Source organism: Suricata suricatta, chromosome 13 (assembly GCF_006229205.1).
Source record: "Suricata suricatta isolate VVHF042 chromosome 13, meerkat_22Aug2017_6uvM2_HiC, whole genome shotgun sequence".
NCBI classification, from domain to species: Eukaryota; Metazoa; Chordata; class Mammalia; order Carnivora; family Herpestidae; genus Suricata; species Suricata suricatta.
This window is the reverse complement of record NC_043712.1, coordinates 24,920,276-24,940,355: the sequence shown is the minus strand read 5'-3', so window position 1 is coordinate 24,940,355 and position 20,080 is coordinate 24,920,276. Positions and strand designations below refer to the sequence as shown.

At 42.1% G+C, this 20,080-nt stretch overlaps 1 protein-coding gene and 1 long non-coding RNA gene across 2 annotated transcripts in view; one reads left to right on the top strand and one right to left on the bottom strand.

Annotated features, from left to right (window-relative positions):
* ZNF462 (zinc finger protein 462) overlaps positions 1 to 11,717 on the top strand; it is a 138,793-nt gene extending 127,076 nt beyond the window's left edge. Inside the window, exons 12-14 of the mRNA XM_029920342.1 lie at positions 5,618 to 5,750; positions 10,021 to 10,144; positions 11,319 to 11,717. Of these exons, the coding sequence (XP_029776202.1) occupies positions 5,618 to 5,750; positions 10,021 to 10,144; positions 11,319 to 11,526 (465 nt within the window). The 3' untranslated portion in view covers positions 11,527 to 11,717. The remainder of the gene's footprint in view (positions 1 to 5,617; positions 5,751 to 10,020; positions 10,145 to 11,318) is intronic.
* The window catches only part of LOC115276341, a 248,056-nt gene that overhangs the window by 27,767 nt on the left and 200,209 nt on the right, over positions 1 to 20,080 (bottom strand). The gene's annotated exons all lie outside the window — the stretch shown is intronic.

Here is a 20,080-nt window from a genome sequence, read left to right as displayed (position 1 = left end):
TTATAATATTTGTAAATCATATAATACTTCTCCCCTTAGAATAAGCCTTAAATATGGAAATTCTTTCATATCTAGGGAAATTCATTCATTTTGCTGAATGGTTAGAAAACAACAAACAAAAAGAGAAACATAGTTGCGAAGCTTGAATCTCAGGCGCCAGCACGAAAGGGTTTATAGCATCAGCACACTCCATGTGAACGGGTAAAGCTTCTCCTAGATGTTGGCACTTCATCTCACATTCTTAAGGGCAGTGGCCTTCACAGGGGACTTTGTAATCATGGGCAATCACAAATAACTTTCCCGGGATATAAGTATCTATATATAGTTTTATAGTCTGAGGGATTATGTATTTGAACAAGCCAACCTTCAAACACATGTATGGTTTCTTTTGCTTCCAAAGGCTGCAAGGAGCCAGATTCTAAATCTTGGAGTCTTACCCTAGCTCTTTCTACCTCTCTTGTGGGCCTTTTGGGAAACAAGATAATAAATCTCTTTGCACCTCCAGAGAAAGAAGTTAATTTCCCTCAGTATGTCCTCTGCGCCCGATACACACAGTCTCTAGGTCCAGAAAGTAACTTATTGGTATTATCACTTCAGAAGCCAACCTAGAAATCTACTAGAACTTCAGTAAAGTCCATGGCTTTTGAGTTGGTATCACATCTGGAAATTTAGCCCATAAAGTCAAAGGTAAACATGAAAGAAACGATTTATATACTGTAAGACTGCTTGCTTCATTTTTAATAGTGAAAAGCCAAGAAGAGCCAAAGATAGGCTCATATGGGAGGAGTCAAGTAGGCTGTAGTATATTTACTTGGTAATAGTGATTAAAAATGATTATTGGGGCACCTGGGTGGCTCAGTCGGTTGAGCGTCTGACGTCAGCACGATCTCGCAGTTCATGGATTCGAGCCCTGCGTCAGGTTCTGTGCTGACAGCTAGCTCAGAGCCTGGAGCCTGTCTTCAGATTCTGTGTTTCCCTCTCTCTCTGACCCCCCTCCCCACGCTGTCTCTCTCTCAAAAATAAATAAAAACATTAAAAAAGAACAAAGAAGGTTTAGGGGAAAAAATGATTATTAATGATATTTATACCATGCCAGGCAGAAAAAAAGCAGGATATACACTTGCAGGTTTTAGTACGATTACAGCAATTAAACAATCTATGCATAGAGAACAGGAATACAGAAATATGATAACTTGTTGACAGTTAGATGTATAGTTGGACCTGAAGCTTTTTCTATTTTCCAGTTATTCTTGATGCATGTTTATAGGAAAGAAAGAGACAGTAAATTAAAACAAAGAAATGCAATAGGCAGGAGGGAGTAGCATCCCTCTACTCACCAGCCATGGAGAACCAGCTGTGAGTGAGATGCAAAGTGTCTGTCTGTCCTCGTGGAGCTTACAGTTCAGTGGACGAGGCTTAGGCCATAAACAATTAACCACTGAATGGGAGGATTTCTAAAAAAGGGAGGGGTGGGTGCTGTGGAAGCATAAAGCCAGGACACTGAACCAAGGAGGAGTCCCTGAGTGACAGAGGCAGGGAGAGAGAATTTCAGACAGAGAAAGCAGCATGTGCACAGAGATGCACAAAGTCATGGTGTATTCCAGAACGTAGGTTCAGGGTAGTGGCAGTTCGGGTGGTCTGGAGAAGGTGGGCCCAGTAAGAAGATAGCTGACCATTTCTAACTACAGTTAGAAGTTTAGATTTTATCCTCAGCAGAAGCTGACATGAGTAGATTTACATATTTATTTTTAATCTCTCAGACCACATGGGAGAATAGATGCAAGAATGGATGCTGGGAAAGCAGCAAGGAGGGAAGGAGGGGGCTTGTTCAGGTAAGGGATGGTGGCTCAAAACTGCCGCAAGGGTGGACCTGGTGGCTGTGATGCTAAGTGAAGTAAGTCAGAGAATGAAAAGTACCAAATGATTTCACTTATATGTTGAATCTAGAAAACAAACTAATGAACAAAAAACAGACTCATAAATCTAGAGAACAAACCGATGGTTGCCAGAAGGAAGGGGGTGGCAGGATGGGCAGAATGGGTGAAAGGAAGGAGATACAGGCTTCCAGTTATGGATGAGTCATGGGCATGGGAGGTGCGGTAAGGGGGGGGATAGTCAGTGACCCTGAAATGGCGACGTAGAGTGACTGGAAGTGGCTTCATATGTAAACTGTGCGTCATGTGTAAACCAGTCACCTTGCTGTGCGCCCAAAACTACTGCAACACTGTGTGTTAACTATACCTCAGTTTTAAAAATCATAATATTTTTTAAAGATGAATATGACAGGGGCGCCTGGGTGGCTCAGTCGGTTAAGTGTCTGATTTCGGCTCAGGTCGTGATCTTGTGGTTCGTGGGTTCGGGCCCCACGTCGGGTTCTCTGCTGACAGCTAGCTCGGAGCCTGAAGCCTGTCTTTGGATTCTGTGTCTCCCTCTCTCTCTGACCCTCCCCTGCTCATGCTGTGTCTCTCTCTCTCAAAAATAAATTTTAAAAACAACATAAAAAATTTAAAAAAAAGATTAATATGACAAACCACTAACACCTTTGAGAAATAATTAAAATTCTAAATAATAGTGAAAAAATTTTAATGTATCAAGGAGTCTTCCTTTTGTTTTAATATTGGATTGCTGGTTTAGGAATTTAAAGTTTAGTAAGAACCTAACATCATAAAGGATTTTTATTCTAAAATCGTCTGGTTAAATAGCAACATTTTTGGTTTTCACTTTGAAGTCTTTTAATTACCTAACAAAGATTTTAGAAAGCTTCAGGACAAATAAATCCTGGGTTAGCCCCGGCTGAACGTCATACCCTGAAAATGTCATGTACTCTTTCAAAATTGTGCAGAATCCAACATGTTAACAGTTTTCTGGTGGAGGGATGATGCTGACAGGAAAATGGGCAAATACGGTCCTTAGAAACACCCAGGAGGAAAAGAAAAACAGAACATTTGGTTTTGTGACAGATCTCCTTCTGTCACGAGCTCCCTGAGAAGCAGGGGCTCCTCCATCTAGCATGGGGCCTGGCGCACGTGGGGTCCTTGTTAAAGGAACTAACAAGAGACTGAACCGATGAATGACCTGATTAAAGGAGGCATTTGAGGATTCTTTTGACCTATCCTGGTTTCCTTATTTTCATTTCCTGAAAATGGCCACTCCTCATGCCCCTTACACGCACCTGCAGTTGCCCTGGCTACAGGTGGAAAGTGAAAGAAGGTGGTCAGAAAAGGCTACCTCAGAGCACCTGAGTGGCTCAGTCGACTGAGAGTCCAACTTCAGCTCAGGTCATGATCTCACAGTTCATGAGTTAAAATCCCACGTTGAGCCACTACTGGCAGTGCAGAGCCCACTTCAGATCCTCTGTCCCCTCCTCTCTCTCTGCCCCTGCCCTGCTTGCAATCTCCCTCCACCCCCACTCAAAAATAAACATTTATGAAAACAAAAAAGAAAAATTTGGTCACTTAAGGATATGTTACTTTACACATATTTCAAAGTTAGGTAAATTGGAACCTTGCCTCCTTTTCCTGAAAAACTGGCAACTCAGAAAACTTATTCAAATATTTGTCATAAATGCTATTTGGTTAAAACGTAGACTTTGTGGCTAAACATAACTTCATAAATATGCATTTACGATGCTTCTTATAAGCGTTTCCAAAAGCCAAAATTGGAAAAGGCCACGTTCCCAGAAAAGAGAAGGAAGCTACATTTTGGGGAACTATTATGTTTTAGGTACTGGGCTGACCCCCTTTTACAAACGAGCACACTGAGGACATATGTTGAGTAACTTCCCCACAATCTCGTGGTTAATGGCAAACTGTGACTTGATCTCCGATCTGTCAGACTTCAAAGCTCATGCTCCTTCTGCTCTTCTTTTTTGTTTTTATGTCATACAAACAAACAAATAAAAGTCCATCTGGGTCTGTAGGAGTGAGGCGTGGTAGATAAATTCCATGTAGAAAGGTGTGCTGCAAGCAAAAGTCCCTTGAAGAACATTACCATGATCTCTTACTTAGAGGGCCAGAAAAAGCAAAGATTCTGAACGTGACTCTTCCTCCTCCTTACCTTAAATCCATTGACTTTTCATTTTAATTAATTCCACAAATGAGCAAAGCAAGCTCTTTCCTTTCCTGAGCATTTAGCATTGAGATCAACAGAAACTTCTTTTCTCTCACATGTTGAGTTGTTTGCAAAGTCAACTGTCAACCGATCTCATGGATTGCATTATTATAGCCGGATCAATCTATTGTTCCTCTCATTTTAAAAGTGCTTTTATCCTGAGTTTTCTTTCTTTCACATGCCGCCTACTTTCTACAGGATGTTGTTGGGGCAATATTAAGTCTTTTCACAGGACTGTCTATTGGCCCTGCTACTCTGAGTCTTTTTCTCTCACATTTGTCACAGTTGATGATGATGTTCCCATCTGCCAGGCATATGGAATTGGTGGTGCTCAGCAAATCTTTGTTCCAGTCTGGTCCCAGAGAGTATTTTGGGATTATCTTGTAAATTCTTCCCTTCCTCTCTTGTGCCCTCAATATGCTCTATCTCTTCTGTAGCAGCTACTGAAGGCTACCTTGGAATCTAATGAATGATGTCTGCCTTTCCTCCCCAATTGAACTGTTAGCCTCTGGAGGCCAGGACAGGGTCTCTTCTCTGTGGGTCCCTCCCCTGGCCCTCAACAGGGGGAGCACAGCACCTTCCACAGAGGAATAGCCCATTGCTGTTGAATGGCTTGAGGCTTTATTTGCTTGAATCCCGTGCTAACCTGTTATTCTGGATAAATCTATGCATACAACTGGAGAAGTTCTGAAAATAGGTTAGTCAAGAAGGTAAATTTCATGCTACTGTTGATATGAGAACCCTAGACATAACATCATTATAAACATTTTTTAGTGTGGATTTTTATTTCCCTTGGGTGTTATTTGGAAGAAAGTTTGGATTCCCACATTATTTTAACCATGTTTTACATAAATAAAAATCAACCATAGTTAAAACTTAAAGGCTTTTAGGAATTACTAGTTTAGATTTTTCTCAGATAGGCCCAGCTTCAATCTACAGGTTGTGGTCAGCTTTGAAAACAGTAACACTAATAGTGACAGTATTGTTTCCATTTACTGGACTCAAGAGTTGGATAGTTGTTACCCGGCCTAAGCTGGGGTAGCCCCCAGACCTCCAGGTTTATAAGATTGTGGGGAAGAAGGTTGTGACTCTCATGCTAAGTTTTCAGGAACCTTACAGAGCCTCTTCACCTCCAGAGGTATTTGAAACTTGGGTAGTTTACAAAAGTTACACCTTTGAAATCAACTCAGAGAGTATTTGGACACCTACTCTATACCCCACCCTTTGTGATACTTTGATTTCCTGTTGACCGTAGCTCACATTTTATACTAAATCTAGTAAGGAAGGTCCAGTGTTCCTTTAAAAATGTTCGAATGTAGAGGTAAAGGACAGATCCACCTCTTTAACAGTCCAAGTGAAGAAAAGGGCCTCATAGGCACTGCTGTTATACAGTCCTGATTCCAAAAACATAGTCATTGGAAAATGATGTTGGAAAGATCTCTCCCCCAGGGAGAACCCCATTCAGTTTGTGGTGCATTAATCTATCATGCGTTTGGGCCTTTTTCAGGTGAGCCGTAACTTTGAGCTGGTTGGACGGGTTAACTTGGACCAGCTGGAACAGATGAAGGAAAAGATGGAGAGCTCCAGCAGTGATGACGAGGACAAGGAAGAAGAAATGAACAGCAAGGCTGATGACAGAGGTTAGTCTCAGCCCTGCCCTCGGAGGCCCAGATGGCATCTAGCACATCCATGGTGAGACAGAAGGGAGGCAGAAGGTTGTTGTAGGAGGAACAGAAGGAATGATCCTTCTTAGTTAAGTAGCAGAACAGGCTGACTTAAGGAACGTATTGGGGCCATGTCTTTTAAACTATTATCAGCTATAGAAACTCTAAGGAAAACAGACATTTTCTAACTATAGCTGTATGTTTGTTAAAAAGTATATGGTGGTGATTTGTTTTTAATAAGGAAAACTGGTGTCTAGAGAAGCTTCACAGTAAGGACAGGCAGACAGAAAAACAGAGTACACTGTAAATGTAAATGAGCTCCCCACTGAGTACTTGCCTAAAATTGCTGCTGCTGGGGCATCCACCGTGAGGCTGCAAAGAACTTGAACCCTGAGCCCTCTCTGGAAGTCCCTTTGCCTGGCCCATATCTTAACAGCCTCGTAAAGAGAGAGAAACAGAGCAACAGTTTATATACAGCTGTGTATTTACAGGGGAAGGTTTTATGGGATTTTTGTACTATTTTTCCAGTTTCCTCTGAGTCCAGGATTATTTTCAAGATCAAGCTTTTCAAAAGTATATATATATATAACCATTCAAAAAAATGTAGACATTTATATGATCTAGAGTTGGTTTTCTATATTGTTAAACATAGAATATGGCAGAATTCCAAGACGGTGCATATAAGACTATGGGTTTCAGATAGACTAGAGTAGCTATTGGAGATTCATCAAAAACACATGGATAACAGACATGAGAAATAAACTATAGGCATCATCCCAGTGATCATAAGAATAGGATGAGGTTATCAGTATGGAGCATCCTTAGGCACCACGTCCAGTATTTTCTTTAATCTTATATAATGTAGAGGGTTCTACTGTTGGCCTGCCTGAATTTGGCTTCCAGTTCTGCTATTAACTAGCTCTATGGCTTTGGGTAAATTATTTTATCCCATGTGCATTCATTGCTGATAACAATAACAATATCACCTACCTCCTAGAGTTGTGAGAGCTTAAATGAGATGATGTACAAGACACCAGTCCAGTTCCTGGGGCACAGTAGCCACCTAATCAGTGATAACCCTTCCATGTCATGTATTATCATTTTGCAAAGGGGAACATAAAAGCCCAGTAAATTCAAGAGCTTGTTCAAAGGAAAAAAAAAATATATTGGAGGCCAAATTTAGGTCTTCTGGCTCCAAAGTCAAGATTCTTTACACTACATCCCACTTCCTGAACCCTTTGAACAGTAGGATGTTCTTCAATGAAGGGAACCTAGACCTGAATCCCCTGGGGCCTCCCTCTGAGGTGCGCGTCGGCAGAATGTCGTTCTCTCTCCTCCTTGGTCTGTCTGCAGCCCTCTGAAAGCCTCTTTGTTGGCCATTTCCCTTCGGAGGGTCTTCTCTCTGTTCTCTTTCCCACCCTGCCCCTCCTCCACTCCACCCCCACCATGACAACCAGAGCAGGGGACCACAGGTTTGCAACATGGGGGTCCATTCAGGCTCCTGAAGTCCCAGTGAAGACAACAGCACAGACTGCCCAGTTTTCAAAGCCCCATGCCCGTGGTCAACCTGAAAAATGGACAAATAAAACATCCTACCATGTAAGATTGATTGCCCTTGTAAAGTTACAACTTTTATTAGTAGACACCATAGTGATCCATTTCTTGCAAGGAAAATGGCTTTGATCTGAGGAAGCATGGTTTCTAATTTTCTTTTCCTGTTTTTTTTTTTAACATTTCACAAATATGTTCTTAGTGATGAGTTCTTTAACGTCTGTGCACTGTTAGCAGAGTTCTCTGGAAGAGGATGCTTTTGACAGAGGGTACAGAGGCTCCTTTTGCTTCATGATGCACTGTGCCCTGCTGTTCCCCTTTAGGAAATAAGTTATTCTTTGTTGGATACTATGCCTTGTTTTAATCTCTAACGCTGAGCACATATGATTTTAGAGGTTACAAGCATTGCAGAGGCAAGAAGCCTTTTTAGCCTTCCCTGTGATTCCTCCAGAATGAAAGCATAGCAAATTAGAAAAATAGATGGCAGTTAGGTGCATGGGGCACCAGGCAAATTTCCTTGCTTGCCAGGCTTGGCCGCCCCCTTTGCGTGGGCACTGGGGCAGCAGACTATAGCAGTTTGACTATAAAGAATTTCATGGTGTCTGGTCAATTCTCACTGGAGAGTGTAGTATCCACATTCATGAGCCTTAACAACATGGGGGGAAAGAAGTCTTTGGGTAGAGGAGCATGTATTCCTCTCTCTGAGGGTCGGGGATTTACATGAGTAGCTTCTAGTAATGTTAATGGGAATTACAAGTCTAACCCTCCCCATCCCCATCTCTGATCCTTAAAAGAACAGCCTCCTTTGTTTCATCTCCTTTGAATCAATTTTCCACCATCTAGGTATATTCTTGCCAACAAGAAGAAATGGCACACAATAGCCTCGGGGAGTTTTTGCCAGACGGTCTGTCTTCTAGGAGTAGAGCAGGAGGTGGCTTTAGTGCAGCTCTCAGGGCTGATAGAGAGCTATTTGATGTGTGACAGGTAATGACTGGCCTCCTCCTTTGAGGATGAAACAGCATGAGCCATTGGAAAGAATAGATGACTGATTTCATGTTTCCTAAGGGCAAAGGAGCAAATGTGCCAGGAGCATGCATGCCCCTCATTGGCAAATGTAGACTTTCATCAGGCACGCTCAGTTTAGGGAGCTCATGTCCTTGTAGCCACCCTACTCCCAGCGCCCTTTCCAACACAGCAACTGGAGAGAAGACTGACCGTGGCCATATCGCAGGTCCTCTCTAGGAAGCTCAGAGGGAATTTGAAAGAGAAGAAACCAGGCATGAAGAAATCAAAATTAACCCAAGCAGAATCCTCCCCACCCCCCTCTCATTATGCAGTTGGGAGGAGTCAGGAAGGCATTCTGTTGATTTCTTGCCCAAGATAATCCCTGCTAAGGAATTAATGCGCAGAGCAGATGGTGCTGTCTCATTTCCAATGAAAAGAATCAAGGAAGATAGTCTGTGCAATTATTTTTAATGGCTTGTGTGGTGATCTTCTTAATTTGTGAGAAAATGTTTCATCTTTTGTTAAAACTGGCCCCATTCACATAGCTTTTGTGCTAAAGATTAAGGCAACACAGAGACACCTATCCTGTTAACATCATCCTGAGGATTTTATTAGATGGAGTATTTCAACCAGGGGACATCTTCCTGTAACATCCTGTATGTACAGGCACACAGTGATCAGATACGTAGAGATGACGGGCATCTTCCCGTACGCTGCCCTCACTCTGCTGCATGGCTGCAGACCATCTCGGCCCTGTTGTTTATTATCCACAAGGAGATGGGCCCTCTGCAGTGTAATGAAAGACATATGGGCGTGCGACTCACGAGAACACAAAGGCCACGTGAGCTCCCATCTTTGAGTTTGCCAGGAGGAGTGGTCTGTAAACAATTAACCAGCCAATCCACATTGATCAGACCCCGAACATGTGCCCAGCGCCATGGAGAAAACAAAACGACTGTCAGTATTTGATGTTTGCAACAGACCTTCCAGAAATGTCTATACCCCTGCATTCATGAGTACCACCGATTGAGAAGTAGATGTCAGGCAGCCAGCCAGGGGCCCTCCCTAGCTGAGGACATGCTTTCACAATCCCTGTTGCCCTGGATTCTCATTCACGCTGATGGATCTCATTCAGTGCTCAGAGCCATCCTGTGAGGTGTTGATTTTGACATGCGTGACAGACGAGCATAAGTTGTGAGCCCTCAGCTTTACTTGGAACGCACTGAAACCCTGAGGTCTGCCACGTGTAACCTGGTCTAATGCCTCTATGTTCTTTTTAGTGAGCAAAGATAAACCTGTGTCAATTAGAAAATGAATAGGTGCTAAACTTCGAGGCACTGATAGAGCATCCCAGAAGGAAGAGATTCAGTAGAAAAAACGCTGAGATGCTGTTGGGATGGACAGAATGGGTTCTTCAGGCCAGAAAGACCCAGACTATTTGTGATGAGGCAGTGAGGAGAAATGAGACCGCTGGAGCCTGGGACCCAGGAGCTGTTCCTGTGAGCTATCCAAGAAATGCCCTGACATGAGAGCCTGTAGGAGAACTAAGAGTAAGGGGTCTGGAAATTGTCTTCATGGAGGGTTTTATGGGTATTGATAGGAAAAAAAGGAGATTTCATAATGAATGTTGACTTCCCTCTTCTGCTTCCTCCCACAGCACACAGGTAACACTTCTGCTTTCTCCTCACAGATCTGATGAGGTTTGCTGACCATGGGGCTGCTATTAACACGGAGAAGCGTTTTCCATGTGAATTTTGTGGACGGGCGTTCTCACAGGGCTCTGAGTGGGAAAGGCACGTGCTAAGACATGGCATGTAAGTTGAGCTGTCCCAAGATCACATTTGCCCAAAGTCAGAAGTGGCAGGGAGAGCAGGTTCTGGTTTTTTTGTGTTTTTTTGTGTTTTTTTGTGGGTTTTTTTTTTTTTGGTCCCCCTGACAATCTGTAGACCCTTCCCTCTGTGTCACACTTCACTTCCGGGCTTGGGAGGAGAGGCAGTTGTCAGGAACTAGGTTTCTTCTTTTCTGTTGGTTTTTTTCAATGGTCACCCAGACACAACTCAAGTGAGGAAAAATCATCTTTACGAATGACAAAGCCCGCTCAAGCCCTCGCGTGGAAGTTTAGTGCTTTCTCCAGCCAGTGTCCCTTCAGCTTTCATTAGCCTGACATTCTCTGATAGAGCGTGGACCGGGGTCAAAAGATCTGGCTTCTGTTCCTGCCTCTGTGATGACTCATTCCCTGAGTGGCCTTGAACATTCCCTCGCACCTCTTGGTGCCTTCAATGCTCTGCCTCGGGGACAGAGCCAGCTTCTGCCTGCCTCCCAGGTAGGTGGGAGCATATCTGTAAAACACTTGTAAGATCTTTGAACATAAAACTGCCCCCTAGATGAGGCACTCTTAGTCTACCAGACACAGAGAGAATCCAGGAGTTGGACCCTGAATAGAAAATGCCCCTGAAACCTCAAGCATCTAAACTTCAGAGAACATAACTCAGTTTCCCTAGACATGGGTTCCATCCTTAGGTTTTTACTTTTTGTTTGTTTTTATGACTTGTTTCTGGACCTGTCCATTAAATCTTTACCTGAGTTGCTCTTTTAGTCTTCATAAAGACAGCCAATCTCCCAGCTTATAGGTTACACAGAGGAGTTTGAGCATAAGACAGTTCTTGCTACTACCAATTATGATCTATCACCCAGTAGGTGAGGGAACATAAATAATTATGTTAATGTGGACACAGGCAGGGTGTAATCAAAACGGAGTGGAATAATGGCTATTTTTGTAGATTCACATCTTTAATAAAATGCCAAAAACACATGACCTAAGCATAAGATGTAGCAAAGGATAAATCGCTCACAATTTAGTCATACGTTTGTGGCATTTATGTAAAGGAAACTACAAGGTCTTTTTAGGATCAGGGAAATAGGGACACTTTTTTGTTTAATTAGGAAAAAACTCATACTCATCTGTTTCTACCATCACTGTTTCTCCAGGGCATTGAATGACACCAAGCAGGTGAGCAGAGAAGAAATCCACCTGAAAGAGAGTGTGGAGGACAGTATTAAAATGCCCTCGATAGAGGAAAAGGAAGATGACAAAGCACTTGGGATAGACTTTTCCCTAAAGAGTGAAACAGTAGCCATCTGTGTAGTAGCTGCTGACAAATCTCTCTTGGAGAATGCAGAGGCCAAAAAAGAATAAGCGTTTGGTGAACTTCTTAATCAAACCGTACTTGAACCGTGATAAGAAAAGTGGGGAGGGCCAGCTTGGGCTGAGAAGGGTGGGGACAGAAAAGAAGACAGAACAAAGCTGCTTTTTAGGACTGAACAATCTATTTTCAAAGCACTGGTACCTGTGTGAGTGAGTATGTAAATTAAAGTTATTTAAATGGTTGGAATATGTGGCTCCTTTTCCATCACTACACCTTTTCTTCCGGATCTCCATCATGGAAGTGTCATTTGTTGCGGAATATGGAAGCACCTCCCATGCACACAGTGTGCTCTGTGGTGGTCTTGGACAGGATGTGGAAACAGAAGCTCCGTGACAGTACAAGACTTCTCTTAGGGGAACAACTTTTTGACGCACATCTTTCGGTGCGTTTTTCTAGTTTTAATACCTTAAGCTTTTTCAAGACCTAACTGCAGCCGCTTTGGGAAAAAACAAACAAACAAAAAAACAAAAAAACAAAAAACAAAAACAGAAAACAAAAAACTGCTTTGCATAAAACAGTCACCTGTTTCCTAGTACCTCAAACTTAACCAAGGGAATTCTCTGCATTTGTCAGTACTACCTGTCGTCGTTGTGGTTAAATGTAGAGAGAACTGCTGGGCAAGACGGTGAATGGAGAAAAAAAAAGAGTTTTAAAGAAAGGAACACAAATTGTGCTTAAAATCCCCACGTGGGTTTTATTTCTTAAAATACTGTGATTTTTTTAATTATTTTAGTAAAAAACAAAACAAAAAAAAGAAACAGACTTTAATTAATAGATAACTGTTTGTGAATTATCCTTTATTCCAGGTAAGCTGTTTATTAGTGTTCAACTATAATTTAGAATTTGGTAGATTCATGTGAGCTAATTTTATGGTGACTGTGGAGTTTTGTTTGCCACATGTTTATTTTCAATTTGAGTGTTACAAACACAGCACAATTCAGTTTTCACATAAATTGTTTTTTGTGTGAGTGTTGTTATTATTGTTTTAATTTGGGGGCAAGGGAGATTTAGGGGGTTTTTTGTGAATAGGAATGTCTTTATTTTAAACATGGAAATAACAAAGAAGTTAACTTTTTTTTCCCTTAATTTAACTAAAGAACCAAACTTTTCGGCACAGCTATGCAGCTTGTGGGCCAGACGAGGACGTCCTCTTCACCCTTTTGTTGCTTGTCAAATTAACACATTATCCGTCTCACACAAATAATTTCTGTTAGGATGGGCTGGCTTTTGTGTGTGATTTTAAAAATCTGTGTTCTGTTTTTGTTTGCATTGTGTTTGGGGGGAGGATTTTTCTTCATTTATGTTGTGGGACAAGGGGGTGTGCTAGAATCCCATCCCTTTGGTGACAGTGGACAAGAAATACTTATATCCTACAAGGAGCCTGGAGAACTACTTTTTTTTTTTTTAATCTAGCTGCCAGCTGCTCTGTTTCCCCATATTAGCTTTTTCAGGAGGGAGCAGCTTAGACTAAATCTAAGTCTACATTTATAACATGTTCTGATTGTGAACAAAGGGTTTCATTCCAAAAAGTAGAAAAAAACTTTCCTTGAAGCCTAGGTTATAGAAGCCTGTGTGTGTGCGCGCTTGGATGTGTGTGTGCTCGTGTGCGTGCGTGTGTGTGAGTCCTTTGGTTTTCATGGGTTTTTTTGTTTTTGTTTTTGTTTTTTTTTACTTGGAAGGGTTGTGGGAGGGGGAGGGAAGAAAGGGGCAGGGATCCTGAAATGACAGTGTCCCACACAGCTTCAAATAAAATCCATGGAAAGATACTGCATTTGTGGAATAAGTGCTTACTTGAAAAGCATGTTCTTTTATTTTCTTGCTGTTAAAAAATTTTATTTGTAGGGAGTTTCTCTTAATTTAATTTAATTTTTTTTAGGGATGGGGGCCATCATGTGGAAACCAGAAAATGGGGAAAGTGTGATCTAGACAAAGATAACATTTTGTGTCCATATTTGTTTTTAATTGGCCTCATTTCAAATGTATTAAACAGTTCCATACCTGGATTGGGTGTCTGTATGGTTACCAAAAAACAAAAAAACAAAAAAACAAACAAAAAAAAAAAGATCAAAAACCAAACTAAAAAAAAAAAAGAAAATAATTGTGACATGCTTTTATCACTACTTTATTTTTCAAATAACATGTAAATATTGTAATCCATTGGATTTTGTTTTGCTAACCTGTTAATAAAAATATGGGACCATTATCCTTTTAACAAGGCTAGAATGTCATTTTTTCTTTTTTCAAACATATACCTGATACTTTGTGGCCGCACATTTTGGATGCATTATTATAATTCTGTTGACTGTAATGACATAGAATTTACAACTTTTTTTTGTTTAATTTATACAGAGGACATTTTTTTTTCAGAGCTTGAGAGAAGATAAATAGCAAAATGAGAACCTGTTGACTCCAATAATCTGTGTTTCCCGATACTTGATAGGAGAGAGGGAGACTCTGAGTTCTTGAAGCCAATGGTTTAAAAAAACAACAAAACACACCAGTAGGTTATTCAAGTTGTTTGCAACATACATTTTGTAATGAAATGTGAGAAATTAATAAAGAATTTTTTTCACATGTGTCTATGTGCATCGTTGTAGATCATTTACAGATATGAAATGGAATAATAACAGTGCTGCCTTTCAGTGCATGTACGAGAGCTAATTCAAGCTGCTGAGTCTACACAGGTATAGAGAGCAAAGGTAATAGTAAGGCAAGGTATGAGCTGGGATTTTAAAAGTTAATATTTCTGCATCAGATATTTATCACCAGTTGGAGGAATTTTATGGAGCGAAGGTTTTCCAAGAAAAATGTGAGTCAAAATGGTATATGAAGCTCCAGAAGGAGGAAGTACTACTGATTGAATGTCATCTGGGGACCCTGAATCCATGAGCAGAGTTATTTTAAACTAACTGAAAGATAACAACCACTGCTACAAACTATATTACACCAGTAATTATCATCATCATTAACATATTCTTTGAGCTACCCTGTTATAAATCAAAGGAAAAATTAATAGTCATGAAAACTAGAAGAGTAAATTAAAATCAACAGCACTGATTGTTAAACTCAGCTGATTTATACTGTCTGCTTTCACCAGGGTTAGGAGAAGAAAGGCTCACAGACCGTTTGTCCAGAACTCGTTCTAAAAATTTGGTTCTTAACCTTCCTTGTCCTCTTCACCCTTTCCACAGAGAAGAGTTTTTAACAGACATAAAAGAGCATAAAACACAGAGAAAACGGAAAATTGGATAAATCAGAACCCAAAGGGAAAATGAGGACTGAGAGCAAAGTAACTATAGTAAAGAATGGGCAAAAATGCATTCTGAGAGGCCTTACATAAGTCATATATATGGCTCAGAGCTTCCTGGTAAGCAGAGCTATGAAAGATCAATCAAGAATCACATTCCTGGTAACTTTATTTTCAAATGCTCCAGAGATACTCAACCTTTTCTAAAACTGCAAGTTGAGAGGTTTCTTCTGTATGTTTTTCTAAAGGAGAGAAAAGTGACATAGAATTTGTCCATTGCAAAACTGCTATTCTCTGTGGCCTCCATCAGATATTTCATGAACAGTGTATTTATTGAGTTGATGTCTAATCCATACTTCCACTTTGTTTTATGGAAAGGAAGTGGAGTATACTTGATACATTAATCATGGTAGGGACTGCAGCAGGGCAACTCCTTGGAATGACAGAGATTTAATTCTTCCACATGTTCCCGTGAGGGCAAGTGTGAGGTATGCTTCCATCTAATGACTCAGAAATCCACACTCCTCCATCTAATGATACTATCATCTCAACTCTGGAATCCTGGGATCATTGTCAAGAACTTTGATGTACTAACTCAAATGCCTCCTTGAGGAAGTAGCACCCATCACTTCCAGTTTCACTTCAAGTCTGGTCACATGGCCCCATCTAATTACAAAAAGCTGTGAAGTGTGTGGTCTTGTCTACCTGTATGCCCAGGAAGGCCACGAGAGCTGACAATCTCTACCACAATCAGGAACTTAATAGAAGTGTTCCTTCAGAAATTGGGGGGTGGTGGGGGGGGGCTGTCAGAAACCCTACATCCTTTGTAATGCACAAGATGCAGGTCCCGTTAACCCATGCACTTAACCGATATTTTTGAGCGAATAGTTGGTGGTAGTCACTGTGACAACGAACAACAAATGCAGCACCTTTCTTCTGACAGCTCATGAATAGTGAGCCCAGAGATGCAACGTGGGGAAGATCTACATATTGCAGGAGGTGGTGGGTCTTGCTAGACCATTAGCCACCTCTGTTGATACTGGCAACGCTGCAGAAAGATGGCCTTGATTGTGAATGCCTTTGCTCTGTCCATGTGAAAGCTCACACTGGATTTAGGAAAGCATGTGAGAAATTGGTTACTCACACATTTGGAGGGTTTTCAGCCCTGAGTTTAACAAAAATTACAATAGGATATGCTCTTCCCTTGCAGCTCTCCCAGTGCTGTGATAGAGGGTACAGCACTCAATCATAGAGACTGTAAGATGCTTCTAAGTATCATGCTCATTATTCCCCCAAAATGTCAGTTCTTTTCCAAACACCCTGCTTTCTGCACATGCCGTTCCCTCTGCCTTCAGTGAACTCTTATTTATCAGAAATTACCTACCCTTTAAGACCCAGCCTAACTGTAACTTCTGTTAGGAAGCCTTCCTTGACTCTATATGTCACATGATATCATCACTCTACTTATCACCTGTCCCCTGTCTTTATTGAAGACTCTGCTCTTCCCCAACCCCCACTCCAGCTTAGACTTTAAGTAGCTGAGACACACTGCTGTCAGATGCAGCTAGCCTTTTTAAATTCAAATATATTCCTGTTGATACCAAGTGTTAGTTCTCATCTGATTTGGCATCAATGCTACATTTTCTTTCGGAAAGCTTGAGATTGCTTTTTTAAATATCTAAGTAAAAATATGCAGTTTGGTGGATGAAAAATGTCTTTGTCTGAAAGTCTAGGCTCTCTCTCTGAAAAAACAACCCAAGACTGAACCAGCAATCCCCCTCAAGAGGTCACTTTGGCCATCCTTCTGCCGTCTTGCTCAGATGTGAATAGGAAATGGATGGGGAGGTCCACTGGGTCCACATTCAGCATCAGTGGCCACCAGCCATAGAGTAGGAGAAGCAGAAGCCAGAACTGGAGGTGATGGTGGTGGAGATAATGTGGTTTTCACAAGTGGGTAGGCTGTAAAGATGTGAGGTGGGGAAAGCAAGCCTCAAGGGTAGGGAAGGTAGCTCCAGAGGTAGGGTTGAGGGAAGATGTTTTCTTGGAATATGAGGGAGCCGGACATGTTTATTATACTGAGAGAAGGAGCCATGGTAGCAACAGGGTTACTGGCAAGCAGATTCATGCTGGCAATCAGGCCACAGGAGAACAATGGGCTTTGCAGACAGGGACTCTCTCCTCCTAGGCAGGCAAGTAAGAGGAAAGGAACATGATCTCGGTGTGCATTCACAGGTGGAAGATGTAGGTGAAGACTGAATTCATGCTGCTGAACCTTGTCTTTGAGGTGGCATCCAAAGTAACAAGTGGGGGGTGAGTTGGCAGATAGAGATTTGGAACTGCTACTGAGAACCACATAGAACTAAGTGGAGGGGACAGGGAAGCAGAACAGAACAGAAAACACATGACAAAAACAGCTTACTCTGAGGGGCTGGGGTAATAGATCTTTTGCTAGGAATTCCTCACGACCCCAGCACCCTGCCTCCCGCCTGTGCAACACACACACACACACCACAACCACTATCACCACCTAATAAAGAAAGGAAATGGAGAGCCAGAGAGAGCCAGCTCTTGGAATCAGAAGGGATACTTCCTTTCTCCGCCTACTTAATTATCTGGCTTTTTGAATTGCGGGTGGAAAGCAAATTCGCCTTGTTCCTATTCACAATTTCTCTCCTGAGTTTGCTCCCATTAATGAAACAGCTTAGTTTGGTTAGCTAACTGCATGCATGATTTCCAAAAACCACATCACAATGCTGGAGGAATGCAGCCTCTAGCAACACCACAGCAGCTTAACCACATTGTTTAGAGAGAGGAGCAGGGCAGTGCCAGTGCCTCTGAAATCCATTTAAGATGTGTGAAAACACAAGATTGAAATTCTGACCTTTCCCCGAAGCTGAAAGAGTCTACTCCAGGGGGCTGTTTGGAAGACTGCAGCTACAGGCCTGGGCCCATCCATGTCTCCCCAGGACTCTTGGCTTCCAGTGGCCCATCCAGTTGGGAAGCCCTGCTGCTCTGTGTCCATCTCTCCCTGAAAGGGGCACCAGCCTGAAGGCAGCTGGGTACTTTGGAGGAGGAGATGTTGAATAAAGAATAGCATTGGGGCCAGCAGAAAAGGGAGGTCACCAAAAGGCAAAGAGAGGAAAAGGGGAAACCTTATCTAAATCCTGTGGGTCCTGCCTGGTCAACAGTCAACAATCACCCACTGCCTTTTCAGATTGCATCAGAGGGGACACTCTACCCCAGGGGCCTTCAGGTGCTAACCCAGATGTCAAAATGTTGGAGGCGTCCTGGAGCAGGAGAAAGGGCATGGAACTTGGGATTTGATTAACATGCCTGTAGCTGGTGGATAAATAAATATAGCAGAGTTGGTTAAGAGTGGTGTCTGCTGGTAGGCTGCTTCAGTTTAAATACTGCCTCTTCTGCTAACTTAAGTGGGCGATTAACCTCCCTAAACCTCAGTTTTCCCATCTGTGTAAGTGGAGATAAAAGCACCTAGTCACATACATCTTACCAAGATTATAGAGAGACATTTTCAGCACTCAGCACAGTGCATTTCCCATAGTCTGTGCCCAACTGACATAATCCATCATCATCATCATGTGGTTAACTCTTTGATGATGAACGGACAATGAGGTGTCTTTCTTTTCTTTTCTTCCTTTTTTTTTTTGTTGGTAAAGTTTTTATTTATTTATTTTGAAAGAGAACACGAGTGGGGGAAGGGCAATGAGAGAGGAAGAATCCCAAGCAGGATCTGCACTGTCAGCACAGAGCCCAATGTGGGGCTCAAACTCACAAACTATGAGCTTATGACCTGAGCGGAAATTAAGAATCAGCTGCCTAACTAACTGAGCCGCCCAGACGCCCCTAATTCTCATTCTTAAAGTGGCTTAAGATGTAAACTAGAGAGAGAATGTGACATCTACTGATTTTTCTCTTGCTGGGCCCTAGAAAAATATAAAGGGTATGGCTTCTTTAGACAATATGTGTAGTAATAAAAGATATTTAGCTCACAATATAGGCTCTAGGGTCAAATAGAGCTAGGTTTGTGTGCAAGGTCCTTTTCTTATTTGCTTTGAAAGCTTGGACAGGTTTTTAGCCATTCTGTGCCTTGGTTTCTTCCTACAGTGGAGATTAATAGTGTCTACTGGGAAAATGCAATGAGATGAGGCAGAGTCTGGGGCAGAGGAGGTCCGCACAATGTCAGATACATGCCTCCTGAGGGCAGAGACGCTCTTTGGCTTCTTACACCTCTGAACACACCTGGCCCACTGTAAAGGTGCTCAATAAGTACGTATGGCCCAACTGACTGAGAAGTGAGGCAGGAGAACATCAGCGCCAATTTCTGAAAGGAGGCGTGTCCCAAGGAGACCTCTCAATTTCACCAGTAGCTCAATTGGGTCAAGGTGATGCTTATATCCTCAAAATCTTTGGTATGTGCATATGCCACTCCTGTAGATGAGTCTTATTACTTTTTAATGCAATTCTTTTGAAGCCCTCTGAAAACAAAAGTATTGCTCTGCAAGCCTGTGTCCTACCATCGACCCAACCCACTTCTCAGGAAGGTGCTGATGGCAGATGGTAATATGAACCTTTGGGATCTGAGGACACTGACTCCACTATTGACTGGAAATGGGGCCATGGAAAAAAATCACTTATCCTCTCTGAGTCTTTTCCTTATTTGTGGAATAGGGTATTCATAAGTAAAGCACTGCCTCCCCTACTTCAAAGAATGGGCTTGTGGAAACTGTCAGAGTAAAAGAATTGTGGTTTACAATTCTGTCTTTGGAGAAATAAAGACCCTCCAGAGAACTAGGGAGAAGGTAGGGACCACAATAGCAGCAAACCTATGAAAAGTCTTATGAATATATATTTTTAACTTCTCCTAAAACAGAGTAAAAAAAAAAAAAGACACAAAATAACAGTGACATTTAACTATATTAAATCACTAATAACAAGTGCAATCCAATTAATTTCGATTTACCATCCCTTGCTTTTATGAAGATTTTCAAGATCTCCCTCTCTTTAAGTTTTAAAAATTCAGATGGAGGCTCAGAGACAGATTAAGTAGTCCATCGACTGGCTTGTTTGTTCTTGGGTTCAGGTCTTCAGTTGGTTTACCTGGGCATTGTTCTCTCTGTCCTCCAGAGACCCAGGCTCAAGGTGCCTCAAAAAACAAGCCTCGGGCACCATCTGTGCACACAAGGTGTGGTCCTCCCCTGGGGCTCCCAGTCTCTGGAAAACACTGCCACTTACTGAGCCACCAAGGAGAAGTCTGGACACTGGCCCTGGCTCCTCCC